General features: G+C 37.5%; 2 protein-coding genes across 3 annotated transcripts in view; one reads left to right on the top strand and one right to left on the bottom strand.

Annotated features, from left to right (window-relative positions):
- LOC149072705 (alkaline phosphatase-like) lies at window positions 1-27,310 on the top strand. Its single transcript, XM_089246198.1, has 9 exons — window positions 1-196; window positions 8,090-8,313; window positions 10,895-11,075; window positions 11,172-11,335; window positions 23,092-23,293; window positions 24,431-24,571; window positions 24,976-25,170; window positions 25,256-25,366; window positions 27,015-27,310. The coding sequence occupies exons 1-9, from the start codon at window positions 127-129 to the stop codon at window positions 27,275-27,277; spliced, it is 1,551 nt and encodes a 516-aa protein (XP_089102324.1). The 5' UTR covers window positions 1-126; the 3' UTR covers window positions 27,278-27,310.
- Window positions 27,310-27,685, bottom strand: part of LOC149072704 (solute carrier family 52, riboflavin transporter, member 3-A-like) — a 38,205-nt gene continuing 37,829 nt past the window's right edge. Inside the window, exon 6 of one of the 2 annotated variants that reach the window (XM_089246199.1) lies at window positions 27,310-27,685. In XM_089246199.1, coding sequence (XP_089102325.1) covers window positions 27,488-27,685 — 198 coding nt within the window. In that variant the 3' untranslated portion in view covers window positions 27,310-27,487. The other variant, XM_089246200.1, reaches the window with a different exon arrangement.

Raw genomic sequence — 27,685 nt, 5'->3', positions numbered from 1 at the left:
ATCAGTTTTGTTAGCTCGGCAAGTAATGTCCTACTACTTACTCACTTCACTCGATGCCGGGCCCCAGGAATGCCATCAACAAAACATACTTTCACGGAAGACATTTGATTGAGTACAAATAACAACATGTATTTTCGGCGGGAAACATTCGCTTTACTTGTTGGATTCGCCATTTATGTTGTTTCCGCACAAGAAGGTAAGAAAGTTCAATTTCGTAAAAAATATCATCTCTCTCTGCATACGGTGATAATATTTTTCTTACGGCAAATTCCTTCTTTTTCTGCTCTATCTAAACCAGGGATTCCCAACGTGGGCGTTAACAGCCCCCTGGGGGGCGATGGAGTGTTCCAGGGGGGCGGTAGAAGCTACGGGTATAACATAGGATCCTATGGGTTAGATTGTGTTGGGGGCGATGGGACAAAAAAGGTTGGGAAACTATGATCTAAACGAACCATTCTATTTGTATCAAGATCTATTATTAGCTTCCTATAACAATAGTGGAATTTTTGAAAGCATTGGTGAATTAATGGAAGGATCCCATTAAGTCCTGAATTTTTCCTGATTCAGTAATTATTTTTCTCATTGATTCTGAATTTTCATAAATTCTGAACTTTCATTGATTTTCATTGATTTGGAAATTGTTTCTTTTATAAGTTCTGAATTTTCATTGATTTGGAATTGTTTCTTTGGTAAATTCTGAACTTTCATTGAGTCTGCAATTATTCATTCATCGATTGAATTTGAAATTATTTCTTTTTTTTCTGATTGAGTCTGAAATTATTTTTTTCATTAACTATAAATTTTCATTGTGTGAGCCCGAAATTATCTTTTTTTCAATACTGAATTTTTATTGGATCTGAAACTATTTTTTTTAATTCTGAATTTTAATTTAATCTGAAATTATTTTTTTTAATTCTGAATTTTAATTTAATCTGAAATTATTTCTTTCGTAAATTCTGAATTTAGATCGATTTTTAAATTTTCTTTCTTTTCATAATGAATTTCCAGTGAGTCTGAAATTATTTCTTGTTTTTCATTCTGAATTTCCATTGAAGCTGAAATTATTTCTTTATTTGATTGTGAATTTTGATTGAGCCTGAAATTATTTCTGTTTCTGATTTTGAGATTGAGCCTGAAATTATTTTTTTAAATTCAGAATTTCCATTAAATCTGAAATTATTTCTTTCTTTTATTCTGAATTTTGATTGAATCTAAAATTAGATCAAATTCATTCTCAATTTTTATTGAGTCTGAAATTATTTCGTTTTTTTTTTATTCTGAATTTTCTCATTGTGAGTCTGAAATTATTATTACCTTTTTTGATTCTGAATTTTCATTTAGTGTGAAATTATTTTTTACATGAATTCTGAAAAAAAAAAAATTCTTGCACATCGCTTTCTAATTTTTCTTTCATCTGAAAATTATTTCCTTAAATTTACACTGATTCAGTAATTCTTTCTCTCACTAATTCTGAATCTATAAATTCGGAAATTATTTCTTTTACCAATTCTGAATTCTCATGTACTGTGTTCTGAAATTTGTTTCTTCCATCGATTCTGAAATTATTTGTGTCTTTAATTTGGAAATTATTTATTTCAATAATTCTGCAATTATTTATTTCATTAATTCTGAAATTATTTATTTCATTAATTCTGAAATTATTTATTTCATTAATTCTGAAATTATTTCGTCTTAAATTCTGAAGTAATTCAGAGAGAGAGAGAGAGAGAGAGAAAGAGAATTTTCAGTCATTTTTTCTTACAGTAATTCAGAATTTTTAATAATTATTTCTTCTAGTAATTCAGAATCTTCAGTAATTATTTCTGGAAGTAATTCTGTATCTTCATTGATTCTGAAATTATTTCTTTTAATGATTCTGAAATTATTTCTTTTAATGATTCTGAAATTATTTCTTTTAATGATTCTGAAATTATTTCTTTTAATGATTCTGAAATTATTTCTTTTAATGATTCTGAAATTATTTCTTTTAATGATTCTGAAATTATTTCTTTTAATGATTCTGAAATTATTTCTTTTAATGATTCTGAAATTATTTATTTTAATGATTCTGAAATTATTTCTTTCACTGATTCTGAAATTATTTCTTTCACTGATTCTGAAATTATTTCTTTCACTGATTCTGAAATTATTTCTTTCACTGATTCTAAATTTTTATTTCATCTGACACAATTTATTTCATTATTTCATTAATTGCTATCACTTCCTGTTAATCTTTCGTATATTTTTGTGTAGTTAAATTTTATTATCATTTCTGTACATTTTGGAATTATGTATGCGTTTTTTGATGCTGGCTTCCCCCACCAATATCACGGGTTTATTGGCATTCCCAAAATTTTTGCGAATCCCCGAACTCGTAGGCAAACAAAACAAATTTCATCGCTATAACAACTATAAAACTAAGCGAGATATTCAATTTCAAAGTTGACGATTTTTTTAATTTTCTCTTGTGTTTTTGGTGCATACTTCCAAAAATACAAACTCTCCCTAGAAAATTAAACTTTGTAATTTTTCCCCGTAAAAATACCAGAATATTAGGGTGACCGTGCGTCCCATATGTCCCAGGACAATCCCGGTTTTTTCTGGTTTTTTTTGCTATCAAGGTTACAAAATGCCCCGGTTTTTCACGTATTTTCTACGAAGCCAACTTGACTTTTAATTTTTCATTTTATTCTTCAAATCAACGATTAAAATTATCTTCCCAACTCAGAAATTACATTACTATAATTACGACTACAAATAAGAATATTCATCTGACATATTTGCCATGTTATTTTTTATTTTGAAAAGTGGCGCTTCATTCCCCGCATTGGTGGCGTTTCTGCGATCCTTGCACGAGTTGGCAACTTTGCTTACTTTTGGCGATAAATGGCAATTTCCCGTGTTTCCCATACTTCGAAGCTCAATTTCCTGTTTTTTTTTTTTTTTTTTTATCGAGCAGATATTGTCAGCCTACACAATACAAATATTTACTTTTGAAACATTTTTGCGATCGATAATTCTAGTCTACAACCAACGGTTGACAAGAAAAATGAAAAAAAAAAAAGACTTTCTGGACACGTACATTAAAAATTTTGAGAATTCAACAAAAAAAACTAAAATTAACACGATTTAAGCTATAATATTAATTACATATAAATAATCGTAATTATGTATCTCCATCCGAATCGTTTGGAGATACAAACGGTTATATTAGATCCGATTAGCGGTGGATGACGGGAAGATAGCGTATGCAAATGAATGCCGGTTCAATGTACCGGCAGAGACGTGCAGTAACAAAACTCGCGATGATTATCATCTGGGACAAGCGATGATAATAAGTTGTCTTTTTTTGAAGAAAAAAAAACTACCATAAAACACGTAAGTTTATTCATTTATTACTCCCGGAAGCAGGGTATACGTGTCCTGTAATATATGACGGGCATGCATTTACCTGATTATTATTCAGGAAGTGTAGTATTGTTTTTCCATTGATTTTCCATGTGATGTCTATTTCATTTTACGAAAACGTCCGCGGTTATGATTCATTATTATGTCACCGAGAAATTCAATGTGTAATTCAGAGAATTGGTGACACAATTTCACAATTGTGTCATCAATTCTGAAGATTGGGTTCTCAATCTAATTTCTATTAATTCTGAAATTATGTCTTCCATTAATTCTGAAATTATGTCTTCCATTAATTCTGAAATTATATTTTCTCATTAGTTCTGAAATTATGTTTTCTCATTAGTTCTGAAATTATGTCTTCCCAATAATTCTGAAGCTGAATTTTTCCATCAATATGAAATTATATCTTCCGAATAATTCTGAAGTTGAATTTTTCCATCAATTTTAAAAAATTATGTCTTCCATCAATTATGGAATTATGTCTTCCCTCAATTATGGAATTATGTCTTCCCTCAATTATGGAATTATGTCTTCCATCAATTATGGAATTATGTCTTCCATCAATAATGGAATTATGTCTTCCATCAATTTTGAAATTACGGCTTCCATTAATTCTGATATTATGTCTTCCATTAATACTGAAATCATGCCTTCCCTCTATTCCGAAATTATGTCTTCCATTGATTCTGAAATTATGTCTTCCATTGATTCTGAAATTATGTCTTCCATTGATTCTGAAATAATGTCTTCTCATTAGTTCTGAAATAATGTCTTCTCATTAGTTCTGAAATTACGTCTTCTCAATAATTCTGAAGTTGAATTTTTCCATCAAGTTTGAAAAATTATGTCTTCCATCAATTATGGAATTATGTCTTCCCAATAATTCTGAAGTTAAATTTTTCCATCAATTTTGAAAAATTATGTCTTCCCAATAATTCTGAAGTTAAATTTTTCCATCAATTTTGAAATTACAGCTTTCATTAATTCTGATATTATGTCTTCCATTAATACTGAAATCATGCCTTCCCTCAATTCTAAAATTATGTCTTCCATTAATTTTGAAATTACGTCTTCCCTCAATTCTAAAATTATGTCTGCCATTAATTCTGAAATTACGTCTTCCATTAATTCTAAAATTATGTCTTCCATTAATTCTGAAATTACGTCTTCCATTAATTCTAAAATTATGTCTTCCATTAATTCTGAAATTACGTCTTCCATTAATTCTGAAATTATGTCTTGATGTTATTTCTTCCATTATGGTTCTGAAACGATTACTACCAATAAATATAAAATTATTTGTCTCATCATCATGAGAGACCTGAAATTGTTATTATATTGGTACTGAAATGTCATTAAAGCATTTTTAGCAAGATATATACAGCAATAAGAAATTTTCATTTGAACGTCATGTGTACCTCTTAAGTAGAGAAAATCCCCTATTGTAGTTAAAATAGCTGAAAAATTGAGAAAAATTGTTGAACCTGATATATGTATGATGAGTATTTACAGCTATAGTTATCATAATAAGTTATGAAAATTCCATTTATTTACGACTTTATTAAACATTACAAATTTAAGTGAGCATCGTTGAAAAAAAGGGACAAATGTACAAAACAATTCAGTACAGGAACGTCCCATAATACCAGACATAAGTGGTCCGTCGAATTGTTTCAGATATTTTATTGGTCCTTCGGTTCAGAAAGGTTGAGAAACGATGATCTAATCTATAAACGCTCAACCCATGGCCGGGGCAAAATTTCGCAGGCCCTCGGAGTCATCTGATGTGGCCCGCAACAAAAAAAAAACCCAAACCACTCGCGTGGCCTACGAAAGGTTATCAAATCACTTAAGTAGTCCGTGACTCATTTCCAAATCATTTAAGCTGCCAACGGCTCATATCCAGATCCCCCAAGAGACGCAAAAGCACATTTCAAAATCACTTGAGCGACCCACGGCACATCTCCAGCTGACTTTAGTGGCATGTAGTATATCTGGAGATTATTTGAGTGAATGACGGCACACTTCCAAATCACTTGAGTGGCCCGTGGGACGCTTCGAGTGGCTCGCAGCACACCTACAGATCACTTCAGCACCTCGCAGCACGCTTACAGATCGCTTGAGTCGCTCGCAGAACATTTACAGATCATTTGAGTTTCTCTTGGCACATTTCGAGGTCACTTAAGTGGCTCTTGGCACATTTCGAGGTCACTTAAGTGGCTCTTGGCACATTTCCATAATCACTCAAATGGCCGTGACACTTTTCCAAACCTATGAAGTGGACCACCCTCTCCAAAGGGTTGAGGACCCTTGATCTAATCAGAAGTATTTGAGCTCATTCTTACTTGAAATATAGGCCCGTTTACAAAAGCGTCAAGAAGTTTAACATTTAACTAAATTTTAAGTCGCATAGTACTTTAAAATGTATGCGGACAAACAGACATGACCGCTGACCGCCCTGAGAGACCATCTTGGGATGTACGCAGACGTTAAGGATCGTTTACACGCTGTTTAGTTGTTAAGTTGTCAAATTGTTTAATTGCCAAGTACATAAACCGGATTTTTTTCGGTTAAGTAGGCCCTATGAGCATGCACCAGTATGTGCGGCCTCGTATTATCCAATGAGCATTGACTACTTGATTGTTTACGTTGGGACAGTCTATTGAGCCTTGACGACTTAAAATTAACTACTTGACGCTTGTAAACGAGCCTTAAGAACTCAGCAAGACGCGTGTTGGCTTGACTGGGCACACTAGTTGGATTTTTATGATTAAAATTGGTTTTAGTGGTCAAAAAAGCTGTTGCGTCCTGAAAATATACAACAGAGCTGCCCTTAAGGGAATGTGTGACAGTTGCGGTCACACCAGACCATGGGCAATGAGGAAGCGCCGCATTTACGGTGATAGAAATGGAAATTAAGTAAAACAAAGGTGTGCGAAAGGGGGACTCCGCTGCTGAGCCATGAGTGATAAAAGGCGGGTGTATTTGATGCCATGGGTTCCGAATTTCCCTTTGTTCACCCAAAATCATAATGGGAGAAGCACAAAAATTGGTGTTTGCCCCGGGGTGGATAACTGCAGTTTCTAGTTTGGGGGCCCAAAGGGACCAAAGATTCCCGAATCAAACAACGGCCCACAAATTATCGAATGCTTTTATAAATTCTGAAATGATTTCCTTCATGAATTCTGAATTGTTACCGGTGTGCTGGAATTATTTCTCTCATTAATTCTCAGATAATTTTTTAATTAATTCTGGGCTAGTTTTTAATTAATTCTGGGATAGTTTTTTAATTAATTCTGGAATAATTTTTTGTTAATTCTGGGATTATTTTTTTAATTTTAATTCTGGGATTATTTTTTTAATTTTAATTCTGGGATTATTTCTTCAATTTTAGTAATGGGATAATTTTTTTATTAATTCTGGGATGATTTTTTTATTAATTCTGGGATTATTTTTTATTAATTCTGGGATTATTTTTTATTAATTCTGGGATTATTTTTTATTAATTCTGGGAAATAATTTTTTTTATTAATTCTGGGAAATAATTTTTTTTATTAATTCTGTGATTATTTTTTTATTAATTCTGGGATTATTTTTTTATTAATTCTGGGATTACTTTTTTATTAATTCTGGGATTATTTATTTCATTTATTGCGGAGTTATTTCTTCCATTAATATTCCAGGGCTGTTTCTTCCATTAATATATTCCAGGGCTGTTTCTTCCATTAATATATTCCAGGGCTATATTTCTTCCATTAATTCTGTAATTATTTCTCTCACAATAACTGAGAGATTATTTATTTTTCTCTAATTCTGAATTTTCGAAGTTGATATGGAATTCGATTTCTTATTTTTAATTTATCAATTTTGAATTATCATTACTTTTATCAATTTAAAATTTTCTTCAGTTCTAAATTTCCATCAATGCGAAATTTTTACTAATTTTGTGATGATTCTTCTTCAATTATGCGTAGATATTTTTTCGTATGGATATTATGTGCAGATCACCTTCCCCCCCCCCCCAAAAAAAAAAAGTAATAAAATCTCGGCTAAAGAGCCTACAGAAATTTTTATAGACCTCCGAAATTGTCAAAACACCCCTAGCCCCACCATTATTTTCACACCGGGGCCCCTTGTCTGGTATGGGTAGCTCTGACTGCCGAGAGAATAAATGAGTTGAAGAAACTCCAGCAGAGGATCTTGAATGGGGAAAAAGAGCATTGCGCTGTGAATAGAGATCTCAAACTCAGCGCATTCTATAAGTATCTACATATCAAAATAATATAAGATTGTGGAGGGGGCAGAACCGCATTCATCCAATTATCTTGGCAACAGAGTTTCTTGTACTCAACTTCCCCAAGGTCAAGGGGAACGTGATCTGCCAACAACTACTTATTTCAGAGATTCCGTAACAGGTTAATGGAAAATGGCGATCTCACTCTCTTTTTTTTCCTTGGTAATTTATGTGTTCGCCCTTGATATCCCCTCAAAATACCTGTCAATGACTCAGCTTTCGTAATAAAAAACCAATCGTAACATGATGAAATGCGTAGTCACGATTGACGCAAGTTTCATCCCTCCCAGACATGCTTTAAAACCCATAAGAAATATGTATTTTGGTGACGTTGCCTAAAATTTTACATCAATTTTCATGATATTCATTTTTTTCTTTTGTTAATAGAGTTTGGATCTTATTGGGAAAGGAAAGGCCGTGAAACTCTCAAGTCATCGATCGAATTGCAGCAGATGAATGGAATTGCCAAGAATGTCATCTTCTTCTTGGGAGACGGTATGGGTATCCCGAGTGTGACGGCTATGAGAATTTATAAGGGCCAAAAGGCTAATAAGAGTGGTGAAGAAGAGCTGTTAGCATTTGATAAGTTCCCGTTTGTGTCATTAGCTAAAGTGAGTAACGAAAATCACTGATTTTTGTTCATTTGTGATCGGGGAAAAAACTAGGCATTAAATATCGCACCGTTAATCATTAAAGCAATGTTGAGAGGTTTGGTTCTAAAACAGCAATACTCATCGGCATTACAGTGCTTTTTTGTGGATGGTCTCCGGTTGCAAAATGCTCTGGTGGTGGAAATTTGATGTTAACTGGCGGAAAATTTCTTAGAAACATCCTCTGTACTCACTGTACCTTCTGGGCCATAATTTCAAACCCTTTTCCAGCTCATGGCCCTTTCGGGCCATATTTCTTCTCGTGGTCCCCACTAGTCTTATCCAGAACCCTCACCCAGGAAAGAAACCCTTCTTACTAAATTGAATTTAGTTAAAACTAAATTTATAATGAACATAAACTTTATAAATAAGGTCAACTCCTGGGTCAGGCGGGAATCCAGAAAAGAGTAGGAGCAATCACCCCTGCCAAGAGCCAAATTATATAGGAAAAATCGGTCTGTGGAGACAATCCAATGAACCTACGCAATAAATTCTCCCTCCCTACATATCACCCTGGATTCGCGCCTACCATGAGCTAGAGTTCAGTGAGTTTCTTTTTTTGTTGGGGTTTCATGCAGGGCTGTCTCAACGTGATTTGTTTCCGATAAAAGTGATATTCTGTGGCCTCTTAATAGCTGGAAGTAACAACTTATTTGTATGCATGTATGTTATTTGTTTACTCTCGAAAATGGTAATACCAAATGTAGGCCTTCAATGGGCATAAGACCCCAGATGGGCCCATGCATTAAAATGGTCCAGGTTCTATAGGCTCTGAAAGTAGTCACATTTCCCCCACTATATTTCAATTAAAAGCTTCATTTCTTCACATCTAAATTTTTTTCTGAGTTCTCTGTGGCACCCTTAACTACTTATCATGACTCCTCTCTCACTTTATTTTTTCCGTGCCTCTTTTAAAATATCCCAGAAATCGAAGCGATCGAAGATCGGAAATTGAAATCTAAAGTAAAAATTTCACCTGTAGAATTATCACACACATCTGCAAGAATGATATGCAAATTTCAGGAAGCCACCAGATGATGCCGATAGTACGTCACAATGACGATAGTGTAAGAGGGGGGTATATAAGGAATGGTGGCAAAGAAGTGAAATTGTTTACAAGAGTTCTGTAAGGCGCTCAGTGCCATAAGCGAATAGTTATGACACAGAGGACGCATGTGGATGATTTTTTACGTGGTAGAACTATCGGCCGCCTGGAATGTGGGCGTACTCAGATGGAAGTGTCATCTCTAGGCTTTGGCAACGATTCCAAGATAACGGAAATGTCAGTAGACGTACAGTACAGGTCGCCCCCGAGTTACAACGCCGAATGAAGATCGGTATTTGGCAGTAACTGCCAAAAGAAGCAGACGGAGCACAGCATCCGACCTGTCTCGTCAGCTATCTGCAGCCACGGGTACCACAGTTTCAAGGCAAACCGTGTACAGACGTTTGGGAGATATTGGTCTATATGCTCGCAGGCCTGTCAGATGTGTTCCGCTCACGGCAACTCACTGTCGACAGCGATTAGCCTAGAGTAGAGAACATGCAATGTGGACATCGTCACAGTGGGCTTGTGTGATGTTTTCCGACGAGTCCAGGTTTAGCTTGCAGTCTGATTCACGTCGGACTTTCATATGGAGAACGCCAGGTACCCGTTACCACCAAGACAACATCATTGAACGACACCGTTACGGTGGTGCAGCATTGCTCGTTTGGGATGGAATTATACTGGGTTCCAGAACAGATCTGCATGTTCAAACCGGAACCATGAAAGCCCAAATTTATCGGGTCATCATTCTGGAACAACATGTACGTTTGTTTAGGGGTGCCAAGGGCGCAGAATTTGTGCTTATGGATGACAACGCCCGTCCTCACCGAGCAAACACCGTAAACGAATGCCTTGAATCTGAGGATATAACCCGTATGGAATGGCCAGCATTCTCACCTGACTTGAATCCGATAGAGCATGTGTGGGACATGCTTGGCCGACGAGTAGCAGCCCGTCAACCACCTCCTACATGTGTACCGGAACTTCGGAGAGCATTGCTTGCTGAGTGGAGTGATCTTCCCCAAGATCAGATCGATAATTTGATACTCAGCATACCTAGGCGTTGTACGGACTGTATTTCATCGCATGGGAGACATACAATGTATTAACCATCATACCAACCATGTAATAGTAAGTTTTTGTAAAGGAGATATTTTTTACAATTGCTCCAGGGAGCAAAAATCGTAGTTTTTATGAATGGTATCATACATACACCATCGTTTTTGTTCTTTATCTTTTGTTTAATAAATGGGCTTTATGAATAAGTAACGTTTGTTTTGTTTCCGAACCTTTATTTGCGGGAGCTGGCATTATCCTCAATTTATGGACATGAGTGTAATTCTCACTACTTTGCCACTGCAACCAATTTAGCAAAAAAGCGTTGGCTGCCGATGAGGATTGCCTTTCTGTTTCTTTGTAACGGCAAGAACATTTTGGTTACCTTGCAAATTTAATCTAATTTAGCTCAAAATAACTATTTTGTTTTTATCTTAGACTTACGCTCTAGACAGGCAAAATCCGGATTCCGCGAACACCGCGACAGCATATTTTTGCGGAGTGAAAGCCAACTTCCAAACGATTGGAGTGGATGGTCGGGTCAAATTAGGAGATTGCCCAGCATCGCTAGATAAAGCAAACCAAGTACATTCAGTTCTCAAATGGGCCCAGGATGAAGGTGACGAATGCAAAATATTTTTTTTTTATATTATTATAATATTAACTATTCTTGAGAGATATAATTGTTACCGAAATTTTTTGATCTATTATGAAGGGAAAAAGACTGGATTTGTGACATCTGCTAGAGTTACACATGCCACGCCAGCTGGACTATACGCACACGTCGCCGATAGGAACTGGGAGTCAGAAACACCGGACGCGAAATGCCCGGACATAGCTACCCAACTTGTCCGCAACAGTCCAGGAAAAGATATCCATGTGAGTATGATACAAAATTGATCGATTTGCTAACTCTCTGATGCAGGCAGTCATCGCCTGTTACACTACAGTGCTCACTCACACTACAGTGAAGCACCCGAAGGTGGGTCTACCCTATTTGTATTGGGGATTGTGGTCAAGAGACAAGCAACACGTGCCAAGCAAAGCTGCATTAAGAGTAACTTTCAAGCGGCTTTGGTGCCAAGCGAGTCAGTTGCTCGTTGGGATCTGCCTGAATGTTGTCAATACATCGAAAAGGTTCGTATTAAGCCTCTTGAATTCGTATCATGCGGAGATAAGTGCGCCCGTACCAGTCCCTACACTCCAAAGGGACCCCCGCGCTCAGGGTAATATAAATTTAAAAACTTTCCTAATAATAAAAACAAGTTGAAAACTCATGAACGATGAAAATATTCATGATTCTCGAGCGTGGTAACGCGGAAATCTTGGGGATTCCTCAAATCACCAAGGATTCCGTGGCAGTAAGTATTCAATTTCAATAGCAAGAGCAAATATATACAGAAGACAATTCGTTCGGGAATCGCGTTCGTCAGCCCAATTCTTCGTTACCCGAAATGCAATTTCCTGTTGGTTTATACGGAAAATCGTGTATCCGTTCCGGGTATTGCCCAAAATTTAAAAATACGTTTTTTAAAACACCTAGAGAGCTATAAAAAATACAAGAACTGACCGAAGCCTGAAATGAACAGTTTCAAAATTGGGTGAATGAGAATTTACACAGGAAGATGAGATACTAAAGATCTTTTTATTTTACACTATGTACCAACAAACACAAGCTTTAGTCTCTTAAAGATGGTTTGGACCCTTAATCATTTTTGTCGGACCACAGTCATCTTCTGCACACGACGGCTAATTAGACCGGAACCTACACTTTATTGCCGATTGCAGCCTTTTTTTGCACTCACCGAGAGGTTGGTGCGCTAACCTTTCGGTGCGGGACTCCTTGCGGTAGTAATCTGTTTCTGTGGCCATCTTGCCGTTTCTGTTGTACCCCTGCGTCAGGCAAGTTTCTGACAAGGACAAACCGGGTATCGAACTCGCGACACGTCTAAACATCCTTTGGTACTTTAGGCGAGTATCTTATTGACCTGGGCTACCGCGCCCGATGGTTTTGACACAACCCAGTCAAGTTCGTAGGTGTCCCAATCCATATTTGACTTGGCTGCCGAGTAAAAATTAAAGTCACCAGGTAAAATTCGTTTCTTTCGATTATTGGTCATAGTGACGGACTCGCATCGCGAGGATCCGGGTTCGAACCCCACCGTCGCCGCAGTGGCTCGAAGTTGGTTTCCTGTGGTTCCCAACTTCGAGGCGCCGATCTCCCTATTGAAAAGTCTCGCCAAAGAGAGCAACAGGCCTACAACGATACAATCATTCAACTTCACTCATAGTTAGAAAAAACTGGTGGCAGATGGCAGCACTACACATAACAAGCATTTACACAGAAACAAACTTCACGTCAGGTTTTACTACACTTACACGCACAATCGAACATGTACCGATTCGTTAGAGGTTCCGCAGTAAGGTTGTGAATTTTTTCTCATTAGCGGTGCAATAAAAATATCCACACAAAACTACATCTATATCTATACAAAATTCGCGAAACCTAAATCTGGAAGCCCAGAACATGGATATTATTTCAAGGGTTCCCAAGAAAATTGATTATACTTTAAGGGTTCCCACTAATATCAATATTATAACTCGCAATGGTTTCCCGGGGACAAAAATTCTGAAAATTGCTGTTTTTAATGGATGGCGTAAGGAATCAAGAAATCAGCAAAAATTATCCACGCGTTAGGGATCCCACGATTATTTTCCGGCCCCCACACTCGGTACGGGCGGGGTCCTACATCGGTTCTCCTTAAAAAATTAACTTACACGCATATATCTCTCTATAGACTATCTTTATCTACTCATAATGTTTCAATGCGAAAAAATTCCGGTTTCAAAACTAAATTCGATGCATAATGGCCATTTCCCTCTTTTCATATCAGTGACGGGAAAAAGTAAAAAAAAAAATGACGAATATTTCACCACAAAATAAAATCAACAAAACGGAAAATTTTAGGGACGTAGGTATAAATTCCATAATATCCAGTATCATCTGTTTTAAACACACGGCGCTACAATCACGCTAAACAAAAATACAGTCCGAGAGAACCATTTTCTGCCAACGAAAAAAAGCTCTTCAAATTCCAATCTCTTGACCATCGCGGAAATTGAATTACTTCACTGCAAGAATTTCATTTTCCAGTAAAATTGCGCGTATTATGTTGCAATAATCTATAAGAAGAATTTCACATAAAATCACGTTTTGTGGTTTTTCCTGTTTGAAGTAAATGCGTTAGACCACGCACGCTATAGCGTTACAAAACGAAACACCACTGAGAGAGACATCACTGCTTGGTTTCGTGTTTTATTTCTATTTCGGAAACTCGTTGTGAAACAAACACAGCCACAAAATGTTGTTTCCGCCTTGTTTTGCATTCAACTATTTATTACCCGCAACTGTGTAAAAAAGTAACTAAATAAATAAAGGACCACAAAAAAATCAGGTTCTTTATTTTAGCGTGTTGACCATTCATGGTGAAGAATCTTCTTTGTAGTCTCCTGTTACATCAATCACGGACATGTGGGAAATAAAAGTTAAGCCCTTTTTCTATCAATGTTGAAACGAGATTCTTTTGTGTACGTTCCATGCTAAACAAGAGACAGAAAGACCTTTGTCATGCATGTTGCCAATTACACGCTTTTTTTTTTTTTTTTGATGTGTTATGTCTAATGGAATGACATTTTTGAAATCTTCCGTGTTTTATAAAATCAGCTTCATTGTCTGGTTAATCTCTCGAACGGCATAGCGACAATCACTGTGAGAGAAATGTCATATCTCTTTTTTTATGAAGTAGGCTTTATTCCGATTTTTAGCAGGTGCAAGGGGGAAAAGGAAAATGTGTTCTATTGAGAAATCAGCTTTACATAAAGTGTCTGGGCTTGTCATTGCTGAAATAAAAAGCTTCGAAAAGAAAGCGAGATATATCGTCGCTGCCGTTGAGAGGGTTAAATAATTAAATTTATACGAGAGGTTCGATGTGTAATCACACTGCTTTCCAATGAAATTACATTTTTTGAAATCTTCCGTATTTTGTAAAATCGGCACCATTTTTCGTCCTGTTAACCACTTCATAGCAGAAATCACTGTGAAATGTCATATCTCTTTTTATGTAGTAGGGTTTATTCCGATTTTCAGCAGGTGCAAGGAAAAAGGGTTATAACGTTTTGAGAAATCAACTTTACAAAATGTCTGGGCTTGTCATTGCTGAAATAAAAAGCTTCCAAGATGGCGAGATATATCGTCACTGCCGCTGAAAGGGTTAAATAACTGAATTTTTACGAGCGGTTCGATGTGTAACCACACTGCTTTTTAAAAGCAGGGTCGTTTTTATTATCAGATTCGGACTCAGGGGAATAATAAGGCTGTTTTCGTAGGATAAATAGTTTGCGCTAGTTCGTTGGATTATTTCGAATAGCGCTTCTCAGCTCTTGTTCCCTATATCCATGATCTGACCAGAGGTTTTTAACGTGTTAATTCCTGCCAGACTGTTCCATGAAACCCTTGATGGTTACGAGGGTTCCATAGAATCCTACCCAAACGAGAAGAATATACATCGAACACAGATGCTTTTATTGCAACATCGAGTATTTTACAGCTTTTGATGCCACGGAAACCCAGGAAACCTCTCCCGGAACCCTGTTTGGAAACCTTTGCTCCAGAGAACCTTTAGAGTAAAATCGATATTTTAGGGAACCCTTGTAAAAATGCAATTTTCATGGGCAGAAGATCCAATGTTTTACTTCATGTGGAACCGCTTATGGTTCACGAAACGTTTCCACGGAACAAAAAACAAGCACGAACATTTCCACGGTATAGATATTTCTATTGGACAACTTATGAAATATTTCACATCTTACGAACCGTGGAACCCTAGACTTCAGTGAAACATAAGTTAAAAAGTTATGGTCTAGGAAACTGTTTGAGTAACATCCATGTTCTAAGAACCGTTGAAGCGATATCGATGCTATTGAGAACATCTTAATGCAAAATCGATGTTCTAGGGCAGTGATGGGCCAATATGTAAAACTCAATGTCACTCAAAAAATATTACAGTATTTTATAAAAATTCTCTTTAATACTAATATATTAAATATACTAATTTTTACTGGTTACTAATTTTCACATTTTTTGAACATACACAAATAAATGTAATTTGAAAACTTTATCCATATATACAGTATATTTATTAGGGCGTTTTTCTTTTTATGCATATATGCAAAAGTTTGCAAATCAATTCATAACTAAATTCTCACAACTGTATTTTGCATATGCAGATAATGGAACACCCCCCCCCCCTTAAATGAATTTTTATCAAAAAACTGGAATTGAAAATTTCTATACTATATGTTAAAATCAGCGGTGGGCAGGAAAGAACGTCCAGTCGGGCTGCATCTGGCCCGCGGGCAGTAGTTTGCCTATCCCCTAGGGAACCCTTGAAAAAATTCAATTTTATTGCCCAGAGGTTTCAAAGATTCAACGTGGAATTCTTCATGACTACGAGATTGTTCCACCTAATAACTCGAAAATACACAAACACTTCTATAGTATACGAGTAGATACTTTATTTTGTAACATCAACGAAAAATTTAACAGTTTTCAATTCTACGGAACCTCATTAAAATATCTCATGGAACCCCAGTTAGAAACCTATGTTCCAGGGAACTCCTATATCTTAAAGCAGTGTTTCTCAACCTTTCTGAACCCAAGGACCAGTAAAATATCTGAAAAAATTCGACGGACCACTCGCGTGGACGTTCGACGGACCCACGACGGTTCCGTATTACGGGACATTTCTGTATTTTTAGTGATTCTGAATTTCTTTTTATACCTTTGTCCCGTTTTTTACTAATGTTATTATAATTATGTGTACTATGTTATTATATATATTATACTATTAATAAATAGCGTTTTTATAACTTACGATATTTTCTTTGTGCAAATATAAATATTCATCTCACTTTGTCAAGTTAAACTTTTTTTCCTCAATTTTTCAGCAATTTTAACTACAATTCGGGATTTTGCTAACTTATGGCAAATTTTTAAAGAAAATTGGCGACGTCGCGTATTTTACAGTAATCGGGTCATTTGAATGTTTTTTTTTCCATCAAATTTTTGTTAACTGTGATTTGTAGCAACCTTTTATTTCCCCACCCTTCACCTCTTTTTGCAGTAATTAGCGAATTTGTCGTAAATTGAATTTTTGGGCTGCAAATTAGTGATGTCCAGTATTTAGGATCGCAATTTCCCACATTGTCTTTGATGAGGTATAATGAACATAGTATGAAGGCTCAATTTTTATTTGTGAATCCATATGGATATTACTATATCAATTGCAACAGCTGAATAATTTTCCATCCAGTTAGAATTAAATCATCAAGTCTGCCTGCGGATCATCTACGCCATCGTCGCGAACCACCTCTGGTCCGCGGACCATAGGTTGAGGACGCTGTCGTAAAGGATTCCCTAACCCTTTTTACTCAACTTCTACTTCTCTCTCTACCTAACTATCACCAATGTGTTCAATTCTTTCTCTCACCCAACAACAAGCAGTGTCTCGGGCAACCCCGGGGTTTTATGGAACCCCGATCGAAAAATATTTTCAGTAAACCGAGTATTGTTCCTATATATAATTTTATTTATTAAAATATTCTCGGAATAAGCAATTTGATTTTCTGGGTTCGAAGCCTTTAGACCAGCGGTTCTCAACTGGTGCTCCGCGGAGCCCTTGGGGCTCCTTGTGCACTCTCCAGGGGCTCCGCGGCCTCTCTAGGAAATAAAAAAAAAACATTAAAATTGAAAAAAATAGATATAAATATTTTTAAATAGTAAAAATAAATCAGTAACTTTAATTAATAATTAAAAATGGGCCTACAGGGCTCCGCCATAGAATTTTTTTACTAAAAAAGGGCTCCGCGAGTCAAAAAATGTTGAAAACCGCTGCTTTAGACCATAGTTTCCCAACCTTTTTTGTCCCACACACATCGGCCCCTTCTTCAGAAATTTTTTTCTCCCATCACCCCCCAACGCAATATATCCCATAGGATCCTATGTTATACCCGTAGCTTCTACCGCCCCCCTTGGAACATTCTATCGCGGGGCGATAACGCCCACGTTGGGAATCGTCGCTTTAGACAATCGAAGCAAAACTTTTGAAGTTATGTGGAATTTTTACCATCACGTACTTAACTTTTGGAAAACATTGTATTTTATCTTAAGCAATCTGAATGCAATATCTGTTGCATTAAAGCCTTACCAAATCGCTTTCGTCGACAAATGGCTGTCCAAACAAGACAAGATAAGCCTCTTTTACTAAGTATTTTCAAGAAAGAATCGCAGAGAAAAATGCAGCAAGGCACGTAAAAATGGAGGTCCATTTGGTTTTTCTTCTGACATTAATCGGCTTGAAACAATTTTACAAGGCTTTATGTTTTGTGAAAGTTTCACATTGTCTTGGTTCGCTATAGCCGGGATATTTCAGACATTGTTTATACCCGCAGAGGCGCCAGCATGAAGAATCCTTATATCAGGACTGAAGCACATACGCAGAAAAAGCAGGGCTGAGTTGCATTGTATATTCTATGGCTGGACAAATCTCCAAAAATTAGCATTCCCGGTCGGGCATGTGACTCAATAATAATACATGCCCGAATAAATACAGTATTTTACATTCCCGAAAAATATTACTAAATACAGGGTGATTATAATTAAAGTTCCCATACTCTGAGTAGTTTTTCCTAAAAACTGCTTATCCGAATACAACCAAATTTTTAGAATATCTTAATGAGAGATTTATGAAACAAAAAAAAAATCAGTTTTTGACCACCAGGTAAAGAAGTGCAGCTCTTTTATTGCGTTTTACATTTTCCCTTGGTCTATATAGCGTATCTACCAAGTTTCAATGGAGAAAACGTCCTCCAGAACGGGCGCTACATATGCCGAGGAGTAGTGTCAGTATACTGACGAGTGCTACATTGGTCTGAGCAGTGTCAGTACAGGCCCGTCATTTAGGGGGGGGGCGCCCCCCCGGCTTTTGAAAATACACTAAAAAAATGGTATATATATATATATATACATACATTGAGTACATGTGCTTTGCCCCCCCCCCCCGGAAAAAGTTGAAATGACGGCCCTGTGTCAGTATACTGAAACTACTCAGAACTATATAGCATCCGTTCTGGTGGACGTATTCCATTGGAACTTGGTATATACGCTATATGGGCCATGGGAAAACGTAAAATGCAAAAAAAAAAAGCTCCACTTTTTCACCTGGTGGTCTAAAATTCAACTATTTTGTGTTTTATTTCATAAATCTCTCTCACATGGTCTCATTAAGATATAAAATTTTTGCTGTATTCGGATAAGCAGTTTTTGAGAAAAAACTCTCTCTCTACTCAGAGTACGGGAACTTTAATTATACTCTCCCTCTCACCCTGTATTATTACATATTATTACTAATATAAATAAATACAAGGCCACAACGAGCAAAATGCCCAACTAGGTGGCTGAGAAAAAGATGCCCATAACACACAAATATGGATGTCATATACAGTCGAACCCCGTTACAGTGAACCGTCTGCGGATCCAATTAAAAGTTCGCTATAACCCATTGTTCACTATATCCAAATTTGTTGAAACATTGATATTTCTTAGCATTTTATGGTAGTTTTGTTGGAAACATTCATCTTGAAAAAGATTTACACAATGCTTTTCCAGCCATATAGCGATCTGTAGGTTTTCATCTTCGTCGTCCGCAATACTGTCTCTTCCTTGCTCCAATACGTTCTTGGAAATACCCGTGTGTCCAAAGCAGTTGCGAATTGTTGCATCTGTTACTTGTCTTCAAGACTTCTCCAGCAAAACGATTGCTTCCAAAAGAGAGATGTTATACTCGCTGTTCATCTCATACCTTTCCAAAATACGCATAACAAACTGCTTCCTGTAGTGAGATTTGAGGCTGAGAACAACGCTCTGATCCATCCATCGGTTGCAGCACAGAGGTTGTATTGGGAGGCAAAAAAATAAGCTTGATGCACTTGAGATCTAAATTTAACTAAGAGATCTAATAACTCTAGGTCTGTTCCACTATTGTTCCGATTTTTCAAAAGGTAGTTTGAAAAGAGTGGTGTCTTGTAGTGGATCAGTGGTTGATTCCTAGAAACGGTGGGGAGGATGAAAAAGTGAGATTTGACACGGAAGTCAAGGAATACTGTCGTTCGGGATCCTTATATGTGTAAACTTACCTTTGAAAAACTGTTAAAAAAATCTGCGGAAAGGGACAATTCAATTCACTATAAGCGGACTTTCATTTTCTCTCACACACAGTTCACTATAAGCATTTAAAATAACGTTAGTTAAATAGGTGTTCAGTTGGGACCACTGAAAAAGCTCACTATAACCGAGAGTTTATTATATCCCGGGTTCACTATAGCGAGGTTCGACTGTATTTCTAAAAAATACAGCAACCTAATTGAAAATGCAATTATAATAACTAAAAACTATATATACATGATAAAATATAATACAATGGCCCATGATAAATATTTATGTTTGATCTGAGTATGGATAGCTTATCGATTTACCCCAATATGTTTATCGTATTTTTTTTAAACTTGTCAATTGTGTTAGAATTTACTACCACCGGGGGGCATGGCCCCCACATCTTGGTGTAGGGCCCCTAGGCTGGGATCTTTGATGGGCCCCCGAATCGGATTTTTCACGGGATTCGAATTTATATCATGAAAAATAAAAAAAAAATGATGATAATTGTCCCGGGCCCCAGTGCTGCCCTGTCAGCCCTGCCCATGGGGGGGGGTCATGCCCAGGGGTAAGTTGTTCCATTTATTAACAACCCTATTAGAGAGATAACAATCCTATTCACTTGTATCACTGTAAAAATCATTTATTATTGTCAAAAAGAACGCACAAAATAGTTTCATGTAATAATTGTTCACCTAATCCTGTTCAAAAAAAAACAATAAATAAATACACAAATTCTTCATATCAATCAATCATCTGAATCGACCTTATCACCAGTGTGACTGTTAATTAGCACAAATTTTTCCAGCATTATTTTCTTTACCGTCCCTTGCCAGAAATGTTTTTTTCTTATCACCCCCCCCCCCAACGGTGTTAAGACATACCATTAGATTCAGGGTCAAGTTTATCAATTTTTGGACTATCTAATGCTGATTCTCATAAAATTGATGCGGTCACTAATGCAACCCGAAGAAGAAGGAAACGGACTCGCGATGCGAAGATCCGGGTTCGAACCCCACAGTGGTGGTCGGCTGAAGTTGGTATTCTGTGGTTCCCAACTTCAAGGCGCAAATGCGAGCCGATCTCCCCGTTAAAAAGTCTCGCCACAGAGAGCAACAGTCCTACAACGATAAATCATTCAATCATAACACTTCACTCATAGTTAGAAAAACTGGTGGCAGATGGCAGCACTACACATAACAAGCATTACAGAGAATCAAACAAAAAACTTCACGTCAGGTTTCACTACACGTACATTCCCGCATGCATGTACCGATTCGTTGGGGGTTCCGCGGGGGGGGGGTGTGGGCGGGGTGCATGTGTGGTGTAGCAGTAGTAGGTAGGGCCTCCAAAAAATGGCTCGGGGATCCATGGTGTTCTTAAGTCAGCCACCTTGTTGGGCAATTTGTCTGGTGTGGTGTTGTATTTGTATTTGAAAATATTATTTCTCATCAATGAGAGCTGTAATGTGTAGAAAGTTATCTGCCATAATTAAGAACGATAATTCTGGACCAAAAAAGAAAAAACGGGACAATTTCTTCAAAAGCGGGACGTCTTTCTATGCTAGATAATGGTGTGAGACTTCAGATGGTTAAAAAATAATCAGGTTCATCCTAGAATCAGCCCCTACCAGGTGAGTTAGAGCCGCCCCTTCACACATCATGACTATTCGCACAACGGTTACTACCATAAAGAACGTCGCGAGCATGTGACCATTTGGGAGATTGAAGCGCACAACAAATGTGAGTTTCGGGGAAGACAGCCACGGGTCCTTTTTTTCCCCCTTTTTATCGATAAACTCGATCAGGGTATCGATGGGATTACTAGCAAATTCGCAGATGATGTGAAGCTAATGGGGGTAATCGGGAATCACAGCGATAGGGTGTTGTTCCAGACCAACTTAAACAGGATTGCAGCATGGGCAAATGAATGGAGCATGACGTTTAGCGTTGATAAGTGCATGGTTGCTCATTTTGGTTCGAACAACCCACGGTTCTCTTACGAGTTGAATGGTGTCACTATCCCGGATGCAACTAGGGTCACCGATTTGGGAATTCTCATTGACGAGCGGCTTAGGTTTTCTGAACATTGTTCAGCGGTGGTCAAAACAGCGAGTAGAATGATTGGTCTCATTTTCAAAAAAGGTCTCTTCGCGTTCTCCTAAAGACATTCTTCCGCTTTTTCGAGGCTTAGTTCGTCCTGGACTTGAGTATGCTGTAAGTTTTTGGAGACCATACCTATAGAGGGACATAGACTTGGTTGAAGGGGTGCAGAGAAGAGCTACGCGTGTCCTTATTGGCCCACGGAGCTTGAGTTATGAAGATAGACTTCATTTTCTGAATATGTTTACATTGGATGAACGCAGGTGTCCAGGAGATATGATCGAAGTGCTCAAAATTTTCAATGGGATGGATAGGATGGACCACATGAACTTTTAGTACACCGCCAATCGACTGTTTTTACAAGGGGACACCAGTATCGATTGGTGAGGGACAATGCAAGGCTATGGTGTCGCAGGGAATTTTTCTTTAATAGGGTTGTTAATAAATGGAGCAGCTAGGCAAGAAAGCCTCTAATGAGTGATCACTCGGCAGAAGAAGCCATCGTTGAGTGATCGCTAAGGCAAGGGAATTGTGGATAAATGATTTTTCTCTGATGTTAGTAAATGATTGTGATGAAATGATCACTAGAGTAAAAAAAAGCGGCATTTATGATCGCTAGAGTTAAACTTCCACGGTTATTAAATGTTTGAAATTTAAAGCAGTGTTTCTTAACCCTTTAAGTGGTTTTTAAAAAATCTCTTGATCCCGATTATAACTGCCACAGTGGAAATCGCTGAACCTTCTGAAAAAAAAATTGCTACACCACACCTGTTTAAATAATATTAATAATAACAAAGAAGAGAAAACTACCGTTTTCTGTTATTTGTGCTGTAATCCTATACTACCTCGAAGGGAAAGGAAAAACATCGTGTCTCTCCTTGTGTTATCTCACTTTGAACAAAAGCTGACCTCACCCACTGGCAGGTTGGGGGGGGGGTGGAAAACATGTTTGACCGACAATTAAAAACGATTTCAACGCAGTAGCTGGGGATCTGGATTGCCGAAATGATAAAATGATAAAATTTTAAGCAGCCGAAATATTTCGTGATTGCCAAAAAAAGCATAAAATTGGACGAGATACCTCGTTATTGCCGATGTAAGAGTTAAACGTAGTTCCGCTGAACCGTAGGGTTCCCAAGACATCCCAAGAAACTAATCAAAATTCCAGAAGTGTTTTTTTTATGTGGAATAATAAAAATATTCACAACATTTATGCAAAAGATGAAAACAGAACTTTTTGAGTATTTTTTTTATATTCTGTGCAGGTTATCTTGGGCGGAGGCAATCGAGTCTTCTTACCATCCAACGTGAAAGATCACAATGGTGAAATGGGCAACAGGAGTGATTCTACTAATCTACTCGAAGAATGGGTGAGTTCCAAGAAATTCGCTGGTTCGAGGGCCAAATACGTCGCAGATTACGAGAGTTTTAGTCAAATCAACCCAAAAGAAATGGATTATCTTTTAGGTACGTCTTTAAGATGCTCTCGTCTCTTTGTTTGCAGCTGACAACATTCTTAATGAGCTCGCCATTTTCCTTTCTTTTTCGTACAATGTTATTCTTAAGACAGCGGTTCTCAATCGGTGCTCCACGGAGCCCGTCCGTGTGTACTTCCCAGGGGCTCCACGGCCACTCGAGAATAATAAAATAAATCAATAAATTTGATACACAAACAAAAAAAGAGGCCTAAAGGGTACCGCCATATAAATAATATACTATAAAGGGCTCCTCGAGTTAAACAGGGCTCCGCCTGAGAAATTATTCATTAAAAAGGTCTCCACGAGTCAGAAAAGGTTGAGAACCACTGTCTTAAGATATGAAGATTCTTTATATGTTCGACATAATTTCATGGTAAATTTTTACGATGTCTCATTTTTGTTCATCTCACTATGGCTCTCGCCCATCTATATCGGGCATCAAAGTAAGAAGATTCTAAACTAAAGAGCCATGGCCTAAGGATACCAGAACTTCCAACTAAGGACTACAACTAAGGTAGGCATCTACAGTCGTATCTGAAGTGAAGATGATCCCCCTGTTAAAAAGTCACAATGGGTCACTTGCAGCTGCGGTACATTCTCAGTTTTTTGCAGATAGACGTTGGATGTCTCTAGACTAGAGAAAGAAGGGATTCATATCCATTCTGTGTGGTGGTCGCATTGAACCGCCTTGAAAACACTTTAGGAATTGTTAATATAAGTACATCACAAATAGCCCAAAATGCTGACGCAGGAAGCCAAAAACTATGCCTTTACACAGTCAACTCATATAAAGTCTACCTGCAGAAATCAGAAAATATACTGCAGCTGCAAGAGACTAACTTGAATTTATTAAAGATGATTTTTCGCTGTCCTGAAGTGGTTTCAAATATGAAGGTGTAGTTCGTGTCCAAGTGGTTACAAACCAAAAGGTGGGTATATTGAAAAATATCTTTCATGTTGGCTGATCATATACCATTCATTGGGTAAAATTTTGCATCCGCGGCTCCCTTACCCGAGTATATTGTTTGCGGTTCGTTAAGTATGTTTTCTAGGCAATTTTTTCAATTAGCGAATGATCAATCTCGTATTGTTTATGTTTTGAGTTGAAGTACATTTTATTCCACAGGATTATTCAATGCCTCGCACCTTCCGTATGTCACGGACAGGCCATTTCTAAGAGCAAAAGTTCCTGATCTGGTCGAGCTCACAAAAATGGCAATACGCATTCTAGAGAAAGGACCCAATGGATACTTCCTAGCCGTTGAAGGTGGATATAATTAACAATTTATCATTATTTTGCAAGAATATAAGGTACAGTTGCAAAAATCTATTCCCCTCCAAATATTTTATATAAAACCTCTGAAAAGAACCAGAATACCAAATTACGCAAATACTGTATGCAATGGATTCGTTGTCACCAAAAGGTAATAACAATAAAGCTGATGGCGACAAATATTCCGATATCATATTATGATCTCAAACGTCGTTCATTGGTTTTGATGATGGCGCAAGAACCTATAAGGTCACATTACGGCATATCTTAATAAGATTCAACAGCCATTACTAGAGTCATACAATATACCCAAAGTGGAGATGATGAACAATCGTTTTCAAGTCGAATAGATAAAATATTTTCTTGTTATCTGATGATTGTTGCTAATTGTTTTCTAGGAGGTAGAATCGACATGGCCCACCACGAAAACTGGGCAAAGAAAGCTCTAGAAGAAGGCGTTGAATTCGACGAAGCCATTCAAACGGCAATCGATATGACGAACAATGAAGAAACCCTCATTGTCGTTACTGCTGACCATTCGCACACATTCACAATCGGAGGAGACTATCCAAGGAGAGGCAACAATATCTTGGGTAAATCAAATTCGATTAATTACCGCAAAAGTTAACAAGAATACTTAGATGAATGTGATAAGAAAGACATTTTAATTTTCTTTAGGTATTGGTGGAGTGTCTAATATCGACAACCTGACATTGACAACGCTTATTTATGCAAATGGACCTGGTTACAAGAAAGATAGAAGCAAAAATCTCACTGAGGATGAAGTCCGTAAGATAGTTTACATTTATCTTATGTCCAACATATAAACAATGTCTAAATTCAAGACAGCGTATTGCTGCCCGGAACTAATCCTCAAGAGCAAACTGCCTAATAAGATGATAACGTCCGACGAATTCTGCTACCAAGATTGCTAATTGCATATACTAATATAATAATGTAAATATATTTGGACAAGTATATCTATATGCTGAAACTAGGATTAGAATCCAGACAAGTCGAACTAAAAAGTTGGTGCTGTGAGATTTATTCTGCGCAGGACTCAATACTCAATTTTTCCCGTGAAATAAAGGGGAAAACTTTCTTTTCACCACGATATTTACGTCAACGTGGCTTCTCCATAGCATGTCGCAAAATCTGCGTGCCCTAATCAGCACAGCCTTTATGCATGATGCCATGATCTCACCCGGACGCATATTAACAAACCTCACATTGATACTAGAACAAGAAATTCGGTATTCCGTGATTGGTCACAATGAATGACAAAAGTAGTGCGTCACCATTGGCGGAGCTCTTGGCGAAGTTTGAAATGAAGTCAGAATGACGATTTTTTCCCCTTTTGCTATTAAATTAGAAAATCAAACGAAATTTAAAATAGAAAAATAAAAGGAAGTTTCTGCAACCGCGAGGCCACAACACTAGACCAAAGAGCTCTTCAATCTTTTTCTTGTCGCGAGCATTGCTGTTACCCATCATTGAAAGAAGAACACCTTTTTACGGCAAGTTTAAGATACATGTCTGAAATCAGGAGGATCCTTGAATGCAGTTTGTACAAGGTGTTCAATTGGGGCGTATATCAAGTGCTCTCGAGCACGGAATCTGACACGAGCATCGAGCACGTCAGGTGCTTTAGGGAGCACCGTGGTGCTCGGGAGCAACAGGTTGGGGGTGCCTGGACTAGACATTTGGTCAGTCGGGGCAAGCTCGAGTTTTGGCACCCCGGTGTAATGTTGAAGGAGTGGTTAAAGAGGGAATTCGGTGCCCTTCCGGTCCAGCGTGCGCGGCACCAGACCCATTTTGCCTCCCCACAGTTGAAAATGAAGTTTTGGGCCTGTCTGCAACCACGAAATACAGTAAACACAATGGCAAGCGAAAAAAACCTCCATTCTGCTCTTTCATCTTGAACTTCACCACGAACTGCGCAAAAAAGAGCGTGATTTTTTCGTCACTCTTTACGACCAATCACAAGACGCTAAATTTCTCCCCTATTCGTATCAATGTAAGGTTTCTTAATAATGCCACCGGGACTCCCCATGAATGCTTGATCATATCAATCATTCGAACTTAATTATTGAGAGTAGGTGAGTAACTTGAGTCAGGCTGGTACTATCGAACCTGGTAATATCAAAAACAAACACGGAGGCCTCAGAGAACATGACTTTACCCCAGATTCCGTGACGTCTTGGCCATCATAAGGCATTCGTTGCTATGACTAATTTGAGAAAACATTCCCGGATTTCACTGGGTCCAAATAAGGATATATACTTTTACTTGTTCTTGTGAAGCGCTTTACACTTTTACAATCCAGAACTCAGTGACTATTGGAGGGATAATTAGTTGCAAATTAAAAAATTCAAACAATTTAGCAATATTCGAATGTCAATTATTTCATCTCAAGTCCTTATTTAATTTCTTTTAGTTGATGCCGAGTACCAACAAGAAACAGCAGTGCCCCTCAAGTGGGAAACCCATGGTGCCGAGGACGTCGCAGTGTACGCAACCGGTCCGAAAGCCCATCTTTTCCACGGAGTGCACGATCAGTCATACATACCGTACGTTATTGGATATGCAACTTGCACAGGGCCAGACAAGAATCTCTGCAAATCAGCCGCAAGTATCTCTAACGTTATAGACAGGAACATTGCGTTGTTATTATTTGTGTCTGTATATTTTAATGTATAAATGTAAAGTAAGGAATAAATTGCCATATTTTTATATGTTTGTAACGAACATTTATTTTATAGAAGAAAAAAAAACACAAAAATTATGTGCGTATGAAAAAGACAAAAGTATTTTCTGGTTTAAATATTTTCCGTATATCTTAAGTACGCCTATGTACGACATAACACTACAAAAAAATAATACTGAGTCGGAAAAAAAAGCTCATGTTCTTCAGCATGTTTGTCCAGATTTAAACAATGAAGTGAAATTGACAATGCAAAACATAAAAACACCACCGATTGTAGATCCAATTTGAGACATCGCTCCACCCCAGAACAGAGCTCGATTGCCGTCATGTTTTCTCAACATGGCGGCGATGCTCGCTTTCAAGTAAGACGCCATTCCAACTAACGCCATCCATGCCACTAC

Source organism: Pholcus phalangioides, unplaced genomic scaffold, assembly GCF_987345545.1.
Source record: "Pholcus phalangioides strain wild (caught in Gottingen) unplaced genomic scaffold, Ppha-v1.0 ptg000017l_1, whole genome shotgun sequence".
In the NCBI taxonomy this organism is placed as follows: Eukaryota; Metazoa; Arthropoda; class Arachnida; order Araneae; family Pholcidae; genus Pholcus; species Pholcus phalangioides.
The sequence above is the reverse complement of the archived record's forward strand: the minus strand, read 5'-3'. Positions and strand labels throughout refer to the sequence as shown.